Source organism: Melopsittacus undulatus, chromosome 1, assembly GCF_012275295.1.
Source record: "Melopsittacus undulatus isolate bMelUnd1 chromosome 1, bMelUnd1.mat.Z, whole genome shotgun sequence".
In the NCBI taxonomy this organism is placed as follows: domain Eukaryota; kingdom Metazoa; phylum Chordata; class Aves; order Psittaciformes; family Psittaculidae; genus Melopsittacus; species Melopsittacus undulatus.
The window spans coordinates 120,739,700-120,760,513 of NC_047527.1; the positions used below are offsets into that span (position 1 = coordinate 120,739,700).

At 41.0% G+C, this 20,814-nt stretch overlaps 1 protein-coding gene across 2 annotated transcripts in view; it reads left to right on the forward strand.

Moving 5' to 3' along the window:
* The first annotated feature begins 2,145 nt into the window (after nt 1-2,145).
* CDK14 (cyclin dependent kinase 14) overlaps nt 2,146-20,814 on the forward strand; it is a 318,203-nt gene continuing 299,534 nt past the window's right edge. For both annotated transcript variants that reach the window (XM_005152937.3, XM_031052481.2), the window contains exons 1-2: nt 2,146-2,594; nt 8,474-8,505. In XM_005152937.3, coding sequence (XP_005152994.2) covers nt 2,504-2,594; nt 8,474-8,505 — 123 coding nt within the window. In that variant the 5' untranslated portion in view covers nt 2,146-2,503. The remainder of the gene's footprint in view (nt 2,595-8,473; nt 8,506-20,814) is intronic.

A 20,814-nucleotide genomic window follows, 5' to 3' on the forward strand; every position in this document is an offset into this window, starting at 1 on the left:
TACTGGTTTAAAAGACCTTGACATATGCTTGTGGATCAGTCCCAAGCAGCTATAAAGCCAGATGCTCGTCAGAAATGCTAGATTGCTGTCCTTTTGTCAAAGAAAGCTGAACCCACCCTGGTAGCCTGTCAGAGGCTTGGCCTCCACAAGTGATGAAGTCATAGTTTATCTAGAAATAGGGGGGAAAATGGAAATATTGTTCCCAACTCACTAGGTGCTAGCATCTAGACTAATCCACTAGGTAAGACAACGTCTTATCACTTAAGCATCATTAATTACAGGTTCCTCAGAAGCGCTCAGAAATGATATCCCTAATTGCTGAAAGCAAGCTGCAGAATGAATTATAGCTGTGTTGGTACAAGTCTCAGCCAGGCAGCAGGGCTGCCTGGCATGAATGGCATGCACAGAAAGTGCAAAGAGCTCAAATGCTGAACTCAGTTTCAGCTCCTGGACCAGATTATTTTACTTATGATGGTGGCATTTCCTCTCCACTGAGAACAGGATTGCTCACCAATAGTAATGTCAGATTTTAAACAAAGATCAAGCTATCAATTATTATTAAGGACTCAAATGTCATTTTTTTGCAGTGACTGAATAAAATAACCTTAAGTGGTTGTGTCCTTCTTCCCTTCCTTCTTCCAGACCCTTACCTCTTCGTAATTTTTATTTTTCCTTTTTTCCCCTGCATTGCTCTCTGCAACGTTTCCCTTCCCACCCTGTCTCAATTTCCTTCCATGGTATATGACAGGCAACATGAAAAATGCCAGTTTAGCTCCTATTTCAAAGATGATAACAGGGTCAACATGATTCATACTTCTGAAAGCCTTTTTCATCACACTGTCTGTAGATTCAGGGGTTGTGCATAAGACATTTCACCAGCGTTTATTGTACCATTCCCCACTACCTTGAATGTCACAAGAAACATGCATAAGGACCTTTCCAACTGAAACCATTCTATGATTCCATGATACAGTAGGTTATAGTAGATAATAGTTTTCCACCTTGAGATGCTACATGCTTGCCACCCCTCCTGCATTGTAGCAGAAAGGTTCAAACTCAGAGCTTAGAGTTGCAGATGGCTTGAACCCAGCTCACCTGAACACTTGTCCAGACAAATGTGCTTCTAAAATTGAGTTAACAACTCTTAGCTCAGACACCGCCTAATCCCAGTAAATTGCGTTAGCTAGCCTCATTAAAACCCATGTTCATTTTAACTAGATAGCATACATTGAAATACAATTTGAATCACACAAACCTGGGCTTTAAAATGTGCTACCTAACATAGATTGCTCTTGAAACATACCTACTTTCAGACTAGACATGGTCATCCATCTTGATGGGTTAAACTGATTTATTTTTCAATAATGTTGGTTCAATTGAGTTAACAAGATCAAAAGCTCCCAACACTCATTAAGTTGCAAGCTAATGCACTCGAAGGTGTATTATCTGGCTGCGCTTTGAGATGTAAGTGGAGTGGAGCCCAAGTTCCAACCTGAAGAGCTGGGTGCGTACCTACGGCAAGGTGCCCTTTGCCCACCAGCAGACCACAGCTGTTGATGGGTCTTGGGTGCAATCCCACCCAACACCCACCCAGAAACTGGGCGGGGAGGCGCCTTCTTCGATCACCAAACCCCCACAGCTTGCACTGGCCTTCACAAGCCGTGGTCCAAGGGAGAGCAGGGGGCCCTACGCCGCCGGACACTGTGACTTCTGCCGTCTCCGAGGATAACGAAGCGCATCCCCATGAGACCGCGATGCAGTAGCGTGGGACGCGCCGTCCCCCTGCGTGGACACGGTATGCTTGTGGTACCGCAAGGGCCGTTCCCTACAGTCCCGTCCTAACGGCTCCCGGCGAGTACCGCCAGACGGTCGGGACGCGCCCGGAGGCAGCCCACGGCCTCCGGCCCAGCCCCACAGCCTAAGCCTCTCCCTGCTGCCGCTTCTTCTGCTGCCCGGGGAAGGGCGGGGCGACCGCGGCTGGGTCTGCGGGGCCCGCGGGGCCCGGTCCGCCGCCCGCCAGCGCGGGCTGGGCCGTCCGCCTCCCCCCCCCCGGCCACGGCGCGGGGCTCCCCGGCCCTCCCAGGCTCCTCCTCCTCCTTTCTCTAGCGCACCCTCCTCCCTTTCCTCCCTCCGCCGGTACCCGCAGCCTCTCTCCGGACTTTCCTTTCACTCCTCTGTCTCTCCTCGGCGCTGCTCTCCCCCTGCCCCCGTACCCTTCTCGCCGCGTCGGGCTCCGCGGGGCAGCCTGGGGCAAGGCGGGCGGGATGGGGCTATGAGCCGGGCGGTGGTGGCGGAGAGCAGAGCAGCAGCAGCAGCCGCCGCCGCCGCAGCCGGAGCCTCCGCCGCGGCGTAGGGCTCCTTCCCCGGGCAGGACCAGGGCTCTCCCCCTGTGCCCGGCGGCTCCCCGGGATACGGGGGGAGCCCCGGCACCGGTGCGAGGGGTGTCTCCCCCGGAGCCAGGGGAGCGGGGTGGCGGCTGGCGAGCAGGGGGTTCGCCCCCCCCATGTGTGACATGATCGACTCGCAGTCCGCCGAGAAGATCAGCAGGATGAAAAAGTTGCGGAGAACTTTATCGGAGAGCTTCGGCCGAATAGGTGAGTCCCGCACCGGGACCGGGACCCGGACTCGCACTGAGACCCCGGCGGCGCTGCCGGGCTCCCGGGGAGGGGTGTCCCGGCAGCGGCGGGGCTGTGGACTGAGCGCGGCAAGGCTGGATACACCCGCTCTGGCCCCGAAAAAACACTGGGACGAAATCTAGGGGAAAGAAGAGCTTTTTCCAGGCAGTGCTTGTGCAGACCAGGCAGCGCTGTACCGGCTGCGATGAAGTTAGCCCAAAATAGGCTAGAGAAAACAAACAAACTGGAAATGAGAGTTGGCTCGCTTGCCTCCAGTGCCAAGGAGAAACCGTGGCAAAAAAAAAGCAGCAGTTATTTGCGTTCCTTTGCAGGTCTGGTAATTTATTTTTTGTTCGGCCTGCACGTTGTGTTAAGTTGGGGCATGAGATGCTGAGGCAGATAACGGCGGCCCAGCGCTTTGGGCGGCCAGACAAAAGAGGTCTGTCTGTCTGTCATCAGTTGCGGAGTCGGTCGTTCTTCCACTGATAGATACACAGCACGGGAGGGAGTGGTACCGGCACGCTGCTGCCGGGCGGGTTGTGTCCCCGTTTGGCCGCGTTGCATTTGGTTTTGACACCGGTTTATTCTGCAGCTGAATTTGCTACTGAGAACAATGGCAAAGAGTTCTGGTCTGCTCGGACTGGTGTTTCTCTTGTCTCTGGCATACTGTGCCGCTTAATTCACCGTTTAAAGCCTGAAGTCCCACTGACAGCACCAACACACTGCTGAGCAGGGGAGAACGTGCCTCAGAGGAGGTGTGAGGTACCAGAGGGCTGGCAGCAGTGCTGGAACGTCGGGAGCGGGACCAGCAGCCCTGGACCCCGCAGGCCCTCCGTGAGAGCCCTTCCACAGCCCTTGCCCATCCGTCATCCCGCTGGGACATTTTTCCTTACAGTCGGTCCTGCTGGCGGATGTGGGGCAGTTTTCCGAGCTGCTTTGTCCCAGTGCGAGTATGTGAAGTGCCCGTGCTGCAGCCATGGGCTGTGTGGTATTTCATCCTCCCTCCACAGCCCTACCGAGGAGGTGCCTTAAAGTAGTGGGCATTACAAGTTTTTACGTGCTGTGTGCATTCAGTGTATGACCTTTAGCTTTCAAGGACTGCAAATTTAAGTGTAGGGTAACGCTGGAAATCAGGTATCCTTTACTGTCTTACTTCAAGATTTGAAAAGCCTGAGAAAAGTTCCTTTTTGTGTGTAAACCACGGAGTTCCAAGGGTAAATGCCAAGTTTCAATTGTCAAGTGAATGTCAAGTCATGGTTATGAAGCTCTCTGTCCCTATATGAGAATAGGTTTCACCTATCACCATTTGTAAACTTGCAGTTAACTTTATTTGATTAGGAAGAAAGAAAAAGCAGTCAGGTGTTTGATCTGTTGCATGTCTGTGTGTGTGTGTAGACACAGAGATGCACAAGCCTGTGCAAAGGTTTTACTAATGGTAGAAGTCATTAACAAAGAAAATATTTTGAATGAGGATGCCGCTTTGTTGCAACCATGACAGTCCCCTTAGTGCCTGTTAGGGAGCAAGGCCCCTCTGGCTGGTAATTTCTGCACATTTTAGTTGGCTCTGTTGGGTGATCATCTCTTTTTGTCATTTTTCATAAATTAAACAACCTTTTCATTTCCTTGGGAGCTTTGGCCTCATTTTAGACACATAGATTGTTAGGTCTTCCAGCTCCTCCAGTTCTTTGTGCATGTGCACAGAAGTGTAGGAGTGTGGTTGGGTGCCTGGTTGGTTTGTTTGTGGTTGTTGTTTTGTGATTAAAGCTCAGCTCCTACCAGTAGGACTAATATTTTTACCATCATTCTGGTAATTGCACTTTGAGCAAAAATCCCTCTAATTTATCAGTGTGAGGTTAGAACATAGTCCACTCCCTGATACCTGAGCCACAGATAAGGCCAAGCAAAGCAAGAAACTTTTAACTTGCATACCAGGAAATCCTCAGTTAAAACATATGCTGTATTTAACTTATACTGAAATGAAGGAGAGGAAACAGAAACCTCATTAGTAAAAGTGTTTTTGGGTATTTGTCATTCTGGTTTTAAAGCTCTTTTTGGAACGGCAGGTTCCTTGGTGAGATCAGCAAATTATTAATTTAATATACATCTAATCTGGAGTTTTGTCAGTTATTTGCTGAGTTGTGATGATCTTTTAACTTTTTCCATTTTGCTGTGATTCATGTGTTTCATAAATTTAAGCACACGACGTAGCATTATGAGCATAATCATATAAATGGTACAAGAACAGCATGGTGTTCAAATCGAATAATTAGTCAGTCAAACCTTCAGTAGGGAATATCTTATGGTCCTTCTTGAAATGTTCAGGCACTGTAGGCTTCCCCCAATCTTAGCAGTATTCCAGCTGCCAAATACAATTCTTCTAATACTGCAAGACTTCTTTATTTTGATACCAACATTTATGCTAGCCTCTTGGATAAGAATGGTGGAAATATATCCTAACTGTCATTGGCAGTGGTGTTGTTTTTGCTCGGGTTTGCAGCTTGACACTCAATAAACTGCCTTTGAGGCCACCTTCTCCCCACAAAGCAATCCTCTCTATTTGAGAGGCTGCATCATCAATGAATTAATAAGGTGATTTATTTATTTTACAGTGTGCCACAGTATGTTAAGTAATGTTTGCACCTATTTCCCAAGCATCTTTAGATAAAACCAGCTTAGTTATCCCTTGGGCACAGGAGAGGGACATAGGGTGCTAACAGCAGCCTCAAGTAGACTTGACCCATTTTCTTAACTATGAACTGATGCTTTCCAATGACTGTCAGAGGGTGATGAAGACCTGGGTCATCCTGCAAAACTGTGATCTGTCCATAGCTGTTGGAGTACCTACTACTGGATATGTTTATTTTGCTAAGGTGAAAGATGTGACATGTGAAACTATCCATCCCTGACCCTTTGTCCTGGGCATTTGCTTTGTGCTATCTGCAGTTCTGGTAAAGGATGGTACAGCACTGTGGTGTGTTGGAGGAAATGCATATGGCCTATGGTGCTAAACTGAAGTTTATATAATAGACAGGGTTGCTTTTTACGGCAGAAGTTATGTGCTCACGGTTCTAGAAAAATGATCTATCTTTGCAGCTAAGGCACCCTTTGCCCTTGCAGAAGTTTGCTGGTGTTTCAGAGAGTGTTTCTTTTAAAATTTAGCTCATCATAAAGAACTTTTATTACTAAGAATCTGAAAAATGTACAGAATCCTTTTTATTGATAGGTTTCTGGCAGCCTATCCATTTTTATACAAACATCCAAATTAGTTTAAAAATTCTGATTTCCATGCTTACATACTGTGTTGTACATTTAAGTGAACACATCATCCTGTATGTTAACCAACTTTTAGAGATTCGGTTGACTCACTATTTATTTGAGTATTTAAACCTTTATTAGGTTTGGTTCTTTGATAATTATGTAATTAAAATTAATAATAAGTAATTTTATAAAATTATCATCATCTTTTAGTTATGTAAGATGTTCTTGGCTACGCATCTGTTGAAGTTCATAAAGTACCAAAATCATATTTGAGATCTCTTCAGCTCACGTCACCATATAACTTCTGCTTTCTTATGCAATCTCTAGTCAAAAACTAACACCAAGGTAGTAATGAAGAAAAGAAGGAAGGAAGAAAAGAAAGAAAGAGAGAAACACTGCTGAGATTACTCACAGTGCAATGAAATCAGTCTGTGGCTCTCATGAGCATCCCTGGTCTTTGTTACTAGCTCCTCACTAATACAAAGGTTATCTCCACTCATCTCCTCTAATGTACACGCACATAGCTTGCATACCTGAGATAATGAGAAGCTCATTTGTAAACAGTTTATTTTTTTTTTTAAAGTTCAGCAAAGCTTTTTTTTTTAACTGTTTAAGAAGAAAAGGTGTGCTTTGATGAGGAAAAAATGTTTATAATACAATTCGTTGTATAAAATACGCTGTCTTGATGATTTCTTTAGAGGATGCTATGTAGTGAATTAGGTCAGAGTGAAGTTATTATTTAACAGAATCTGATTAAATAAGTGGCCAGAACTCTTGTATTCTTATTTTTGGAGATTCCTAAAACCCCCCTTTTTTAGTCAAAGGTAGGAGTTACAGTAACGACAAGCCAAAAATACACAATAGATCACAGATACCTGTTTCTTGTTGTTCTGTTACACTGTAAATTTTGTTTGGTTATCTGTAGTTTGGTTATTCCTGGAATGTTTCAGTCATGTGAAAATCTTGTGTTTTGGTAAGGGAGAAAAGCTTGTCAGCATGCCCATGGTGTGTCATATACTAATTTATAGCATGTATGTCATTGTGAACTGAAAGGTAAAGGAAAAGATTAAACGTGTGTTCTTAAAAAGGGTTCCACAGGTTGCCTTTCTGTCTTTCTCATTTAATTTAATTTCATTTCCATTCAATTTCATTTCATTTAACTTCATTTATTTTTTCTTAATCTCTGGACTCATAATTCTGGGTCCTTGGGATTGGAAGTTTGAGAATGTTTTGCCTGGCCTTCAAATTCATCAAAATACAGTTCATTATGAAAATGTACAATGTGTGCCTCAGATCTCCTTAGCAAAATCCCAGGGTTTGTTGTTTTGTTACTGAGCAGGAAATCTAGACAAGGATTTATAAAACAGTAATGCTCAAAAATTTGAGGGAAGACATGTTTTATGTTCCAAAGAAATGGGATTTTGAAAGCAAAGGAAGGCTGAACCAGTCCTGTTTTTCTGCATAAGGAGAGCCAGGATTTGTTCTTTGCTGCCAGTGGTGGAGGTTGTGGAGGTGCAGCACTTTTTGAAGGCAGAAGAAGCATCTGAGAGAGACAATAAACTGCTGCGGTCTCAATGTGCAACTGTGCTAGGTGCTTAAGTATTTATCTCCTGCAGAAATAAATGTGTTTTAAGTGTAAAGAAACATTACACTGCTCAAGTGATGAAGAGGGAGCCTTCTGGGGCAGCAGTGCATGAACTGTACGGTCATTCTGATGACCTTCAAATTGCAAACCTTCATGTTTTAAACTCAAATGAAACAGTGCAATCATCAGTGCAATGGTTTGTCTTATTTTAGCTCTTTATGAGAAGTAAACGAAGAGCACTTTCAGGTCATGGTGTGCAGTACAGTCCCTGGTTGGTCTGGTTGTGGTGTACAGAGAAAAGGAACCAGTCTGACACACTTCAGTGGAGATTTGGATAAATCAATTTTCTTTACATTTCAATAAAGATACCCAGTGTGCTAAAGGAACCATTTTCATCAGCTTAATCTTTGCTTCAGAATTACTCATATCTTTATTTCCTTGCTTTCCCACTTCACATGATTTCTGCACTGTTTTCCTCTTTCTTGTTTGTTGACTAATTGCTAGTTAACAGTGTAAGAAAGTAAAAAATCTCTTCTGCTCTAGTGTAAGTCATATTGTAGAAAAGAAAAAATGGGAAGAGAAAAAATAAAAAGAAAAAAGCATGCTACAATGCATACTATTTCATAAAAGTTTAGTGCTTGACAAGCTGAATACCTGGTTGGGTGTTTATTATACTTTTCCTTTTTGTAGTTCAATCAGGCTCTCCATGAAGTGGATTCATGCTCACTAGGAATTAAAATAATAATAAAAAACCCTTGCAATCTCTTATTTCTTTAACCTGAGAGGATAATATTTTTCATAAATATGTAAATTTACTTTCTTGGAAACACACTGTGCAGTCCTACATTCAATTTACAGATTCAGATTTTGAGTTTAAAATTGTTATTCATGCCAGCCTATTCTTTCCTATTATAAAAGAAAAATGTTGCTCTGGTTTTTTTTATGGTGCTAGTTACTTCATGCACATTGAAATGCAGTACAGATAACTATTTCTTTTTTTCCTTTTATTTTAAAGCCTTGAAGAAAGAAGATAGCAGCTTTGATGAGGTAGGTTAAATATCTTTGTACCTTATGTAGGCCGGGTATGACTTAGTATTTCTCACTAAGTGCTAAAAGAAACCCATAGGTAATAATGTTACAATGTGCATATGTGTTAATACATGCATATTGTTTGAACGTATTTTCATTTTCCAAATGATTTCCAGATGAATCTGTTGATTGAAGGCTCTGAAAGGGATGCTGGATTTTGTTGTTGAAATGGGTTTTTTTTTAATCTAATAAAACTGTATGTTTTATAAAAAGTGGTTGTTTAAAAGCATTCAATGCAGAGAAATGTTGCATGCAGAGAAAATACTTTATAGAACTTTACTCATGGTAATTCTTGTAATTGTAAGCCTGCATTTAGTGAAATATATTAGTGAAAATACATCACTCCTGAGAGAACAGCCTGTGCGAAGTGCTGCTGCATTGGCTTCTTGCTGGATATGTAAACTGAGAGATATTCTTCTTATGAAATAAAAGTAACTGAACAGTACCACAAAAATAGCAGGTGGCTGTATCGGTAAAAGTGATACTTGATTATTCAGTGTAATCAGTTTGGGCTCGACTTGTCTGTGATATGATTATGTGTTAATGTCTAAAATAGGTTGCTCACAATTTGTGCTTGCTTTCACTTACGGTAGGCTTTGAGAGGTTCAGGTCAAAGCAGGTTTATGCAGGAAGAGGTGTAGGTCTTGGTGTGATGACCTGTCATACTGTAGTCAATGCTTGCCTTGTGCTTCCCTTTGGCACCATAGCTTGAAGCAAGTGGTAGTATTTTCATGTGTTGATGTTACGCTTCTGGCATTTCTGCTTCCTTCTTCGTTGCATGCTGTAAGCTTAAATTCTTGGCTGATTACGCTGCGAAAACTGCTGTGTAATGCCAGATTCTAGAATAAATAAATTATAATGTCCTTGATTCTGGACCAAATCAGACTTCATCTCTTTCTAAACAGATCACACTGAGTTTCACACCCCTCTGCTCTTATTCAGTTTATATATCTATGTAAACTGAATATATATAAATTTAAATATAAATATGTTTTGTGCTTTTCTGATGAGTGTTTTAGAGAGTGGTAGCTTGTCTTGACCCCTCTCAGTTCTGACGTGAAGGTCCTGGGGTCAGACTCTGTTTTCAGGAGCTCTTGTCGTATCACACAGTGGTCCTGACTACTGTGTTTCTCTTGTAACACTGGTAGAACTTGATTCCTCCCTAAAAGTTAAACTCTGCAAATACATGGTTGATAGACTCTGAATTCTTGTTTTACAAATCCGTCTGGTTTTGTCTAGTACTTTCTTCTGAAGGCTGCAGTGCTATATCTTTGCTATAACCTACCCAGTAAGTACCTTGTATTAAATTTGATACAGAGTTTGGAACTATATATTAAAAATGCTGTCTTAAGAAGATGGCAATTTTTATTGTCCCTTTCCCTTACCCAGGATTATTTAGCGACAGGCTGTATATATTTTCTTTAAACCTGGCTTTCTGTTTGAACAGGACACAACTTGAGCAAATTTGTATTTAAATTTAGGGGGTTGGGAGAAAGAATAATATTCTGAATATGTTTTTAATGGAATCTGGCAGATTGTTGATGTGAGCTACTGCAGAGGTAGTAAGAGAAGGCTAGTGGGAAGGGTACACAAAAGAATTTTCTTCTGTCTCCCGTAAATAGGGAAGAGCTTGATGTGATATTAGCATCGATTGGTTCCATAGTTTTAGATGACATTTATTCTAAGAAATAAAAGTGTTCTGAGATTTTATGTTGTCCTTGTTATCTCTTCAAACTCAACACAACAGCCTAGTGTGAATCAGAATGGGCTGTACCATCTATCACTTAATTCCCTTCTTTTCAAACATCCTTCAAATCAGAAGATAAAACAGACTTTATTAACAGCAGCATAGCTGATTGTAATGACGCAGACTTCTAAGGGAAACAGACTCTGTGTGCAGGAGTGGGCACAGTTTTTGGCCTCAGAAGGCTATCCTGAAAACTACTACTAAGACCATACCATGTGACAGGAAAGGATGTAGTCTTCTGACTAGTATATGCAGTATTACTGTACCAGGGATGCAGTTAGGAAGAGAGTTATGATGACAGTAAGTGGGAATATCAGATGAGACAGAGAGGAGGTAGTTGTCCAAACACTGTTTTACTTCAACTTTGCAGGTCTCCTATTATGGAAAACGATGTAGTCAACTCTTGAAACAGACTGCATTTAATAAGCAGCATGTTCTCCTTGTACAGTTAATAAAAGGATGTTCCTGTTATGGTGCCTAAAGATGTTCCGTATCTCTTCCCATCGTGTGTTTCCTCTCTCCTGGAGGGAGGTTGGCCTGTGAGGTCAGCTTTAGTAGTGTAGGAATTGTCACTTGTTTGTCTGCTGTTGTGTTGTTTAGATTGAATACTGAATGAAAAAAACTCTTCTGTAGATGCTGATGATCTCTACTTCAGTCCATGAGAACTTTGGAGTTAATTAATTTATATTCATTGGTAGCTGTTTGCCTTCCTAAGATGACATCTTCCAGAGACTCATGTGAAATAAAAGAGTAAGATGCAGATCACTTTTTGTCTAGTCGTTAATTTAAAGCAGCAAAGTAATAGTATGCTTTTTTTCCTTTTGTCACACTGGTCACACTGTGGGAACTGGAACATGGGCCTAGTCTGGTACCTACTGGAATCAGCAGGAAGATTTTCAGTGTTTTTGGTATTTTGTGGATTGGCTCCATCTATCTTGAAATATCATGACTGCAGGGGGAGGCTGTTCTTCGCTGTTTTCACAGTTAGTTTACATGAGTGGGAGAGAGTAAGGCATCTTCTCCTTTTGTCCTTAAATGTTGTTACCTTCTCTCTGAAGAGGGAAAACTAAAAAAAAAAACAAGAAGGAAAAATAAAGAGCTGCCCTCCTTTTTAGAGCAACCTGCATTTCATTTTGTGAGCGTAGATTGTGGCACAGAAATCATCTGTTTCATTCTGTCAGGCAAAGAATTGATTATCTACTCTGGATACCAAGATAGAAGATAAACACCTCTGAGGAGTAGTGCTACATGCAAAGAATCATCTATAAACAAACATTTGGCCCTCAAGTGAACATTTTATTTGTGCTCCAGTAGTTTGTCAACATTTAGATTAATAACTTCCAACTATGCAGGATTGGCTTGATGTCTTTGGACTGTTAGTATAACAAGTGTCACCTCTGTCTTACAATGATGGAACTATTTTCTTTTTCACTTAAATGAATGTGATCAAGGCCAGTAACATGTGGCTGAATGCAGCATATTTGTTGGAATGACAGCCAGTGTTGATGATGTGACTAACCTCATTGCAAGGCTGGTAACCTGTTCCTTTGGAGAGCTGCTTGCTGTTCTGATTTATTTCTAAATTATTGTCATTCAGTCTCGAGCCATTGGTTCTTGTCATTCTGTTGTTAGTGGTTTCTCTAAGAACGTATATATATATATATATATATATGCACACTAGATACATTAATATCTAATGAAATCAAAATGGAATAATCTTAGACTCAAAATCAATATGAATTGCTGTGATTATTGCTTATTACGTGGTGAATATTGCTGTTGTTTAGCTGTATTGTAGTGCTAATTTTATCCAATATCAAGAGCACCTTTTTTAAAGACCACTGTCCTTCATAAATTAGGATAATGTGATTGTGCCTGCTTGTATACCTAATATTGATCACCTACTAACTTTGAAATTGGCCGACACTAGACACCTAGATGCTTGGTAAAAAAGCATGTGAGCTGGCTGAGGGATAGAGATAAGAATCTCTTCTGATGGAAAAGCTCGAATGCAAGTTCTTGGTAATATAGGAGAATCTGATTGGAGTCGTTACAAATACTCTGACCTCAGCAAAATCCTTAATAGTCATCTACTCTTACTATGTCCTGAGTCTCCATCTCTGCAGAAGCCAAATTTCATTTATTTCATTCATGGAATGACTTTGTGTGTTTGAAGTGAAAGTGTGTGAAAGGGAAGGGAGTTTTGCCAAGTTACTACTTAATTCTGTAATGTGCTTGCTTTCACAGTCTCTTGTTCTTCTCCCTTCCCCATCCCTCCCCCATCCCTAAAGGCTATTCCCTCAGTGGGATGTTGTCATGAAAAATGTCTTGGTTTAAAGGACATCAGTCTCTAAAACAGAATTTGTGTGTTAAAGAATTTGAAGAGTTAAAGGGAAGGATAAGGTTGGAAAAAAGGAGACCTGTAAAGAATGAACAGGAGACATTTGAATGCAGTAGTGCAAGAGGCATGCAATACATTAAATAAAACCTGTGGTGCTTGTTTTTTTTTTTAGAGTTTTATTTGTAGTAAGTAGCTTGAGGGAGAAGTGCATATAGGAAGTATAGCTGTGGAACTATATATTTACCTTCTTCCCCTGCAGGAGAGGATCAGTGTTATGAGAGATGGAGGAGAAATCTGGCCCTCATGACAGTCAGTGTTACATTTTGTAGGATCTTGGACTTTTGATTATTTAATCATTGATTATTTCACTCCTGGAAGTCTTAAGAACTGGGTTTGGTGTGTGACAGGCTTGGGGAAAAGCCTGTGATACAGAGAATTTTGGAAGACTGCTTGTTGTCTCTCCTTCCGGGGGGATTGATCTAGATACAGTAAAATCATTACAAGCCGTTGCTGAGCTGTCTGCTTTTTGATGACTTTGTTTATATTTAAAAACAAGGAGACTGGTGACTACTGAACTGCTTTATGCTGTTGGTATAGTGATGTGTGGTATAGTGACAGGATTTCCAGAGAGGTGGTTATGGGTAGCGTTTACAAATTGTCTGAATATCTTTGGGCTGGGTCTGTTACTAGTGCTGAGAAATTGGGTTTGACTTAGGATATGTGATGACTTTGGTGCAGTTCTCAACTGCTTAATGCTGGGACAAGCTGGTAGTGTGTGGCTGTCAGTGGTGACATGTAACTGAAGGCTGTTGGGAAAGAGATGTTAGAAGTAATGCTAGAAAAATAAAAATCCTGAAACTGAATTGGGAAAACAGATAGAAGTATAGGTGTCAAAGTAGTTTCTAAGTAATACCGGGGAGCTGGGTCAGAAAATCTTCATCTGGTGGTGTAAGTGACTTTACCAAATGTGTACAAAGGTAGTTCAGGTATCTTGAGAAATGTGTCTGCTCAGATGGATGTTACAAAGTCATTTTCAGCTGCTTAAAAGGAATAATTGTTTCCTCTAGATGAGAACTGGTAATGCTGTTAGCAAATATGGTTCAGGTGAATCTGATAATGAAGAGCATGGATGTAAGAGAGCAAATACTGTCATTCTGCTGAAGTGTGGCAGTTTCTTACTGGATCAGCTGTGGGACAGATGTGCCTTTTATTGGTCTGTAAAAATGTGTAGCTTCCGACGGCTTAAAAATCCCCAATACTTGGATAGCCTTCCTTAATTTCTAGAAACTTCTCAGTATTTATAAGATGACTAGGGATTCCTGACATGTTCTTGCTGTGTTGCATGTGGAATAAAGTTAAGTTCTGGAAGACATGAGGTCTAGGTGACCACAGTATGAGCTAGTAAGTAATCGAGAAGTGGCAGGAAAGCCAGCAAGAAAAATTGACTGTGAAATGACTGCTCTGTTGTGTCCGGTTTCAAGGCTTTGAAACAAAATCTGAGAACATGTGGAAGGTTTTGAGATTTACTTGGCAGTGACTTTTTACTCATTCAGAACACAAATTGTTCTTAACATGAGGGAATAAACCAGGACTTTAGGAGACCAAAATTTGAGAACCTTTCTGTTGTGGTTGGGGATTTTTTTTCCTCAGCCATTGATGTGTTCAGTTGTGCATTCTGCTTTCTATGTTTGGTGGCAGTGCATCCATTTACTTTTTCAGAAAGTGTCCATTATTTTCAAAGAAGAAACTGTGTAACTGCTTACTGTGCTTCCCTGCCCCCTGCTGTAGACCCTGGATGAAAGGAGGGTTCATGTTACTCATTAGTATGTATGTGTCTTTTGCTTAATTTTTCTTTGAAAATGGATGGAGCAGAACTTGGTCTGAGTCCCTGTCCACAGCAATGACTTACGAGGATCTGGGCAAAACCCTGAAATATAAAGCTCTATTCTGATCTGCAGGCAAGTGTTTTAGCTATCAGAGAAGCTTTGAGAAATGAAGATTAATTTCCAGGCTTACTTCTCTCACTTGTACATGTGTATTTTTGTGTCAGATGTTTCTTTTGATCAGATGAGAGAATACATGCATTCCAGATATATGGAGTCTGAATGCAAACTATTATTATTTTGATGAAATATGTTTATGTGTGCATCCCACTGTTTATGTTCTCAGGAACTATGAGATATATTAATTTATTGATAGATTAAATAGGGTAACAAAACACAGTATGCTATGCATGGGATCAGTAGCTTCTTGTTCTTGGCCTTGTTGGGCAATCTTCTGATTGTAAGACAAGAAATATTCATGTGACCTCCTTAATAGGTCTGTCTCTTCCATCTTCTTTGTACTTAGATTTTATTGTCTTTTTTCTTCTTCCTCCAAGCTACAGTAGTAATGGACATATGACTGTATTTAAATCTTCTTCTCATGACAGGATTGAAAGAAAATAATTTGTCTGCTTCTTAGCTTTCCTGAGAAATCCTGCATGTGAAATTCTCATCTGCTGTGTGTCACAATATCCCTGACAACCATATATTTGCAGGATCCTATCCACAGTAATCAAGGTTTTGAGTCAATTGACATCTCTTGCTGTTTATTAGGAGGGGATAATAAAAGGAGATTGCAGGATATGACTAGTTTATTTCAACAAAATAGATTTTACGTGCATAAAACAATGTCATCTTGATGATATTAAGGCCTAAAAAAATTGTCATTGCCTGATACCTTTCTCTGTATATTCTTGATTCTTTCAATCTATTTTCCTTTTCATCAAAGCTTTCTACTTCAATGCCAGTTGAGTCAGAGTCCTGCTAGTACTTTTTTGTTCTTTTCAGATATGGCAATTCTCCTCAAGAAGTTTGAAAATCCGAACCTCAGTGTTATAGATTATTTAAACGTGGAATACTGACATAATTTAATAACCAAGAGTGAATGCTGCTGAAAATTTAATGATAAAGGTCATAGGCAAAGCCACTAAGACAGCACATAGTGCATTTTCACCAGTTCCAAATAACAGTTGTAATTTGTGTTTGAGCTCTCCTAAGATAGTTACTTAATATGAATTAATGTGCTCACAGCCCAGAAACCAACCGTATCCTGGGCTGCACCAAAAGGAGAGTGACCAGCAGCTCAAAGGAGCTGATCCTGCCCCTCTTCTCTGTTCTCATGACCCCACCTGGAGTACTGTGTACAGTTCTGGTGTCTTCAACATAAGAAGTACATGGAACTGCTGGAACAAGTCCAGAGAAGGGCCATGAGGATGATCAGGGGACTGGAGCATCTCCCATATGAAGACAGGCTGAGAAAGTTGGGTCTGTTCAGCCTGGAGAAGATAAGGCTGCATGGAGACCTCATAGCAGCCTTCCAGTATCTGAAGGGAGCCTATAAGGATGCTGGAGTGGGTCTCTTTATCAGGGACTGTAGTGACAGGACAAGGGGTAGTGGATTTAAGCTTAAACGGAGGAAGTTCAGGTTAGATAAGGAAGAAGTTCTTTACTGTGAGAGTGGTGAGGCACTTGATCAGGTTGCTCAAAGAAGTGGTAAATGCTCCATCCCTGGTGGTGTTCAAGGCTGGGTTGGACAGAGCCTTGGGGAACATGGTCTAGTGTGAGGTGTCCCTGCCCATGGCAGGGGGGTGTTGGAACTTGATGATCTTAAGGCCCTATCCAACCCTAACTATTCTATGATTCTGTGAATTAAGTTTCTTAGTAGGGTGTTCATCTTTTTCAGTGTTGAGAAACAAAAGCAATGTTAATAGCTTCAGAAGCTATGCACTCCCATGCTGACTCAGGAAAATCAGTGGCCTGCATTATTTTTCCTGCTGCCATGTGCTCAACAAGGCATTTTATTTCTATTTTTTTAAATATGTGAGCTCCTCCTTAGTCTGATAGCTCACATATACAAAGAGATGTTCTTCTATCTATACATGTTTTTGGGGTCTTCATGTTTCTTTTAGTGAGAGTGAAATGAATTTCTTGTTAGCAGTGGTTCTTATTTGTATGCAATAGCACTCAGCAGTATTTTGTTTTAGTGGATCTTTGTCTTCCTTTTCCTCCACTGAAACTGCACATTCAGACTCAGGCATGGGTTGTGGTCATGGTTATCCTGAAACTGCACCTGAGGCTGTCTTCGTGCTGTTCTTGAACTTGTTTCCTGACTTCAATTTTGAAAATTAAACTCTCTAAAGGAATTTGTTTGAGGTCACTTGCTGTGATTAGTTAGGTCAGATATGCCCTTCATCTTTGAAATCTTGGAGACTTTCTGTCATCCCAAGTATGTTGCAAGAAGTAGTGCAGAGGCTGGAATGCATATTTTGGTTCGTGTTATTTTTCTTAAATTAATTCCCTCTTGGTTGAAGCCTTTTCCCTCAGTGTATTGTTAGGCAGTTATAGAAAGGAGTTGGAAGGAGAATGTATTGAAATTCATATAGAACTTGATCAGTGTCCCTTGTTTTTATCTCCATTAACGTACATTGATTGTTGCTTTCTAACAGAGAAATGTGATTTTAACATAATTTTTTGTAAGTCCTCTTGTTAAATTTGATTGTGTGCATTTGTTTTTTGGATTTTTTTTGTTTGTTTGTTTTTGTTTTTTTTTTTTTTTTTTTTTTTAAAGGAGCCGCATAGACATTCCCCTGTCCCCCCGTAGGAATGGCTCTTCCAGGTTCTTCTCTATCTTCTGGAACTGGTTGTCCTCTTTTTATAATAGTTTCCGATTTAATTTTAGTTAATTTTCCTTTATCCAGTATGGTGACAAAAATTGCATTGTAGTTTAAAAATGGTGTCAGTAGTTGTCAGTTAACTCTTAGGCACAGATAAAGTCCTTTGATTTTTTTTTCCTGTTTCATGCCTGTTTTCACTTATAGCTTAGTCTCAGTGGAATTATCTGTACTTACCTTCTATCTTCTGTTTTTCTTGTTCTTAAGCTGATACGGTTTCCTCTCCAGTGACAAGGATGCTGCTGAAATCCTTACCAGTTGTGGAGGCAGCTGGAGGGAGCATGGGAGTGCAGCCGAGGTGGGAGCTCATGTCCCAAATGGAATGGGCAAGGGGAGAAGGCAGCACCTGTGGGCTCGCTGGGGCTGCCAAACACTGGCAGAAGTGATGGAAAATACAGTTTGGTGGCTTTTATTGATTTATTGGCCTTCTAAACAGCCAGACTTATTAAATGATTTCCAACCTGCTCTGCTTTGCTGATGCCAATTTTGAATGCAATTTTACTGTTAAAATAGCAATCTATGCTTGCTCAGAAAAAATCAGTTTTTTTAGCTTACCCATGTGAAGAAGGATGCTGGTTCCATTTGTTGGATTCATTATCATTCTTACCACGCTTTGGCTTATTTCAATGTGGGAAGTCTCTCATGACTGCAGGTTTGCTCAAGTTTGGAGGAGAAAAAGGTGGGGGGGCGAGGGGGAAGCAGGAAAAAAAAGAAAAATCTATTATTTATTTTGGCTCCCCATGTGCAGAGAGAAACCAGATAGAAACAGGATGTTTGTTCCAGGCATCTCCTGCTGACCCTGGAGATGCACAGAATTCCAGAAACTAGAAGACAGCATCTGGATAAATACTTGAGTTTTATTTAGTTAGTTAGTTATTAGTGTGGTATGGCTTAGTTAAACGTGATGTGTCTGGTCAGTGTCAAATCATGACAAGCTCAGAGAGATGAAGTGGTATGCCTAATTTGCTTGCCCTTCAAAAAGGCATGCTGTAGTGCTTCAAGACTTCTGTACAAATGAGTAAAAAGATGGGATTTTTATCTTTGAAAGTGAGTTCGCAGTAACTAAAGCAATTAATGAGTTAGACTGTATGCTTTTTATACTTCAAGAACAGGTCTTTTCAGTGGTGAGGATGCTTAGGCATACGTTTTATATGGACATTAAGATAATGGGTTCAAACCGTGAGCTTTAACAAAGTGATGATGTTCAACAAAATGCTATTTCAAAAGTAAAAAATTGAAGTGACTGTTATGAAAAAAAGTTGTAACATACTCAAACAAATACTGTTGGAGAACCTGGGACTCTTTTCCTGAAAGTTTGGTTTTCTGAATGAATTTCAGCAAAGTTCTGATTGAGATGCTCTGATAGGTTTATTGCCAGTGCTAATTACTTAATTATTCCAGGAGTGGAATGGAAGTGATGTTTGTTTTTACAGTAAAGGTGAATTTTCATTTTGGTGTCTCCAGTTAAGTTTCAGAGAGGACACCTATATGAATCTATTCTGCTGGCAGTATCTGGCAGAGTTCATAAGTATATTTCATACTCCCAGATGACTGAGTCCAAGAAGTGATTTCAAGAGGCTGCTGTGGGGTTTAGTGGTGATGCAAGACTTCAGAGCAGATGTTGTACTCTGAGTGGAATCTCATCTTGGAAACCTATGGGTTTATTTTATTGTTAAAATTTGGAAGAATGCCATGGGTATCTTCCTTCCTCAATTTCTATCTCCTGTGAAAAATGCAGAGAGGAGGCCTCTTGGAGAGGAAGGCAAAAAATGGGAAATGGAGTTCTTTTTTCTTTTGCCAAAGAACATAGATGGAGTTGGAGCTATTCAGTGGGGATATGTTAATTTTACTCTGAGTTTGCTTCTTAGCCTTTTTCAGAATTTCAAATGTAGATAATAAGTCAGGAAGAAGTTAGACTGAACTTTCATGAGTCAGAATCTCACTGTTTTACCACAGGACCACATAATTTGCATTCCCGATCTATCAGTAACAGTATGAACTACTCTGAGACAGTGATATCCAGTGTCACCCACCACAGCCTTTAACATGAAATTCCACCTAGGGAAAAAAAAAGGGGATTCAATCTCTTAAGTACATGCAACACTGTTTTTTAAAGCTTATTGTGCTGGGGGCACACCAGCTTTGCGGAACAGGATCTGAAGCTCTTGGTGGACACCAGCTTGAGCGTAGAATAGCCACTGCAAGGGTGGCTAATGGTATCTTGGGCTGCATTAGGAGTGTTGCCAGCAGGTCAGGTGAGGTAGTCCTTCCCTCCACTTAGCACTGGTGATGCCACACCTGCATCACTGTGTTTAGTTCTGGGTTTCTCAGTACAAGAGAGACATGGATGTAATGGAGGGAGTACAGAGGAAAGCACTAAGGTGATTAAGGGACTGGAACATCTTTCCTATAAGGAAGGGCTGAGAGAGCTGAGACTGTTTAGCCTGGAGAAGAGAATGCTCAGGGGGATGTTATCAGTGTCTGTAATTGCCTGAAGGGAGGATGTACAGTAGAGAGAGTCAGGCTCTTTCCAGTGGTATCCGGTGACAGGACCATGGGCAGTGGACACCAACTGAAACGCAGCAAACTGAGAACCTCTGAACATAAGGAAACATGTTCTTACTGTGGGGGTGATCAAGCACTGACACAAGCTGCCCAATAAGGTTGTGGAGATACTCAGAAGCCATCCAGACAACTACCTATTTTATGCAGCATGATTTAGGTGTCCCTGCTTGAGAAGGTGAATTGGACCAGATGACCTGCAGAGATGCGTTTCAACCTCCACCATTCTGTGCTTCATTAATTTTATTGCAGACTTTGTCTTTCCTTCTGCAATCTGTTTGAGGCTTTTTGCTTTGCTTGTGTCACAAGCAATTGACTTATTGTTAGTTTTGTCATATATGAACACCAGTGACATTTTAAGTGTTTCTGTCAGGTGAGGTGACTTGCTTCATGTGTAGTTCCATACTGTAAGTACATTGCAAATAATAGTGGTCCAAGTTCTGTAAAGGCTCTAAAAAGTACTGTTTCAGACCACTTGTTTATAAAAAATGAAATTTATAAGAAATCCAAATGTGAAGGTTCTTTAGAAACATCTGTAATAAAAAGCTTGTCTTTAGCACTTCATTCCTATCCACTGCTTATCTACCAAAGACACCTCTGGAAGAGTCTTTCCCTCCTCGAACCCCCTTGGTACTCTGGAGCAAATAACGCAGAGCTTTTTTTTGCCAGGGTTTGATTTTTTTCCTGTTACAGAAATCTGTAATTTTAACTCTTATCGCTTGTTTCCATGAGGATTTTTTATTTTTTTTTTAAAAAGGGGCTCTCATGCTCTTTGTTTTCATTGATACACATAACTTTTGTTTAAGCTTCTCCCTTCCCTGCTCTTCCATAAGGTTTCAAAAGCAAGAGGCTCTGAGAGAGTAACCTGTAGATGCAAATCACCTGTATTTGTGAACATCTCGC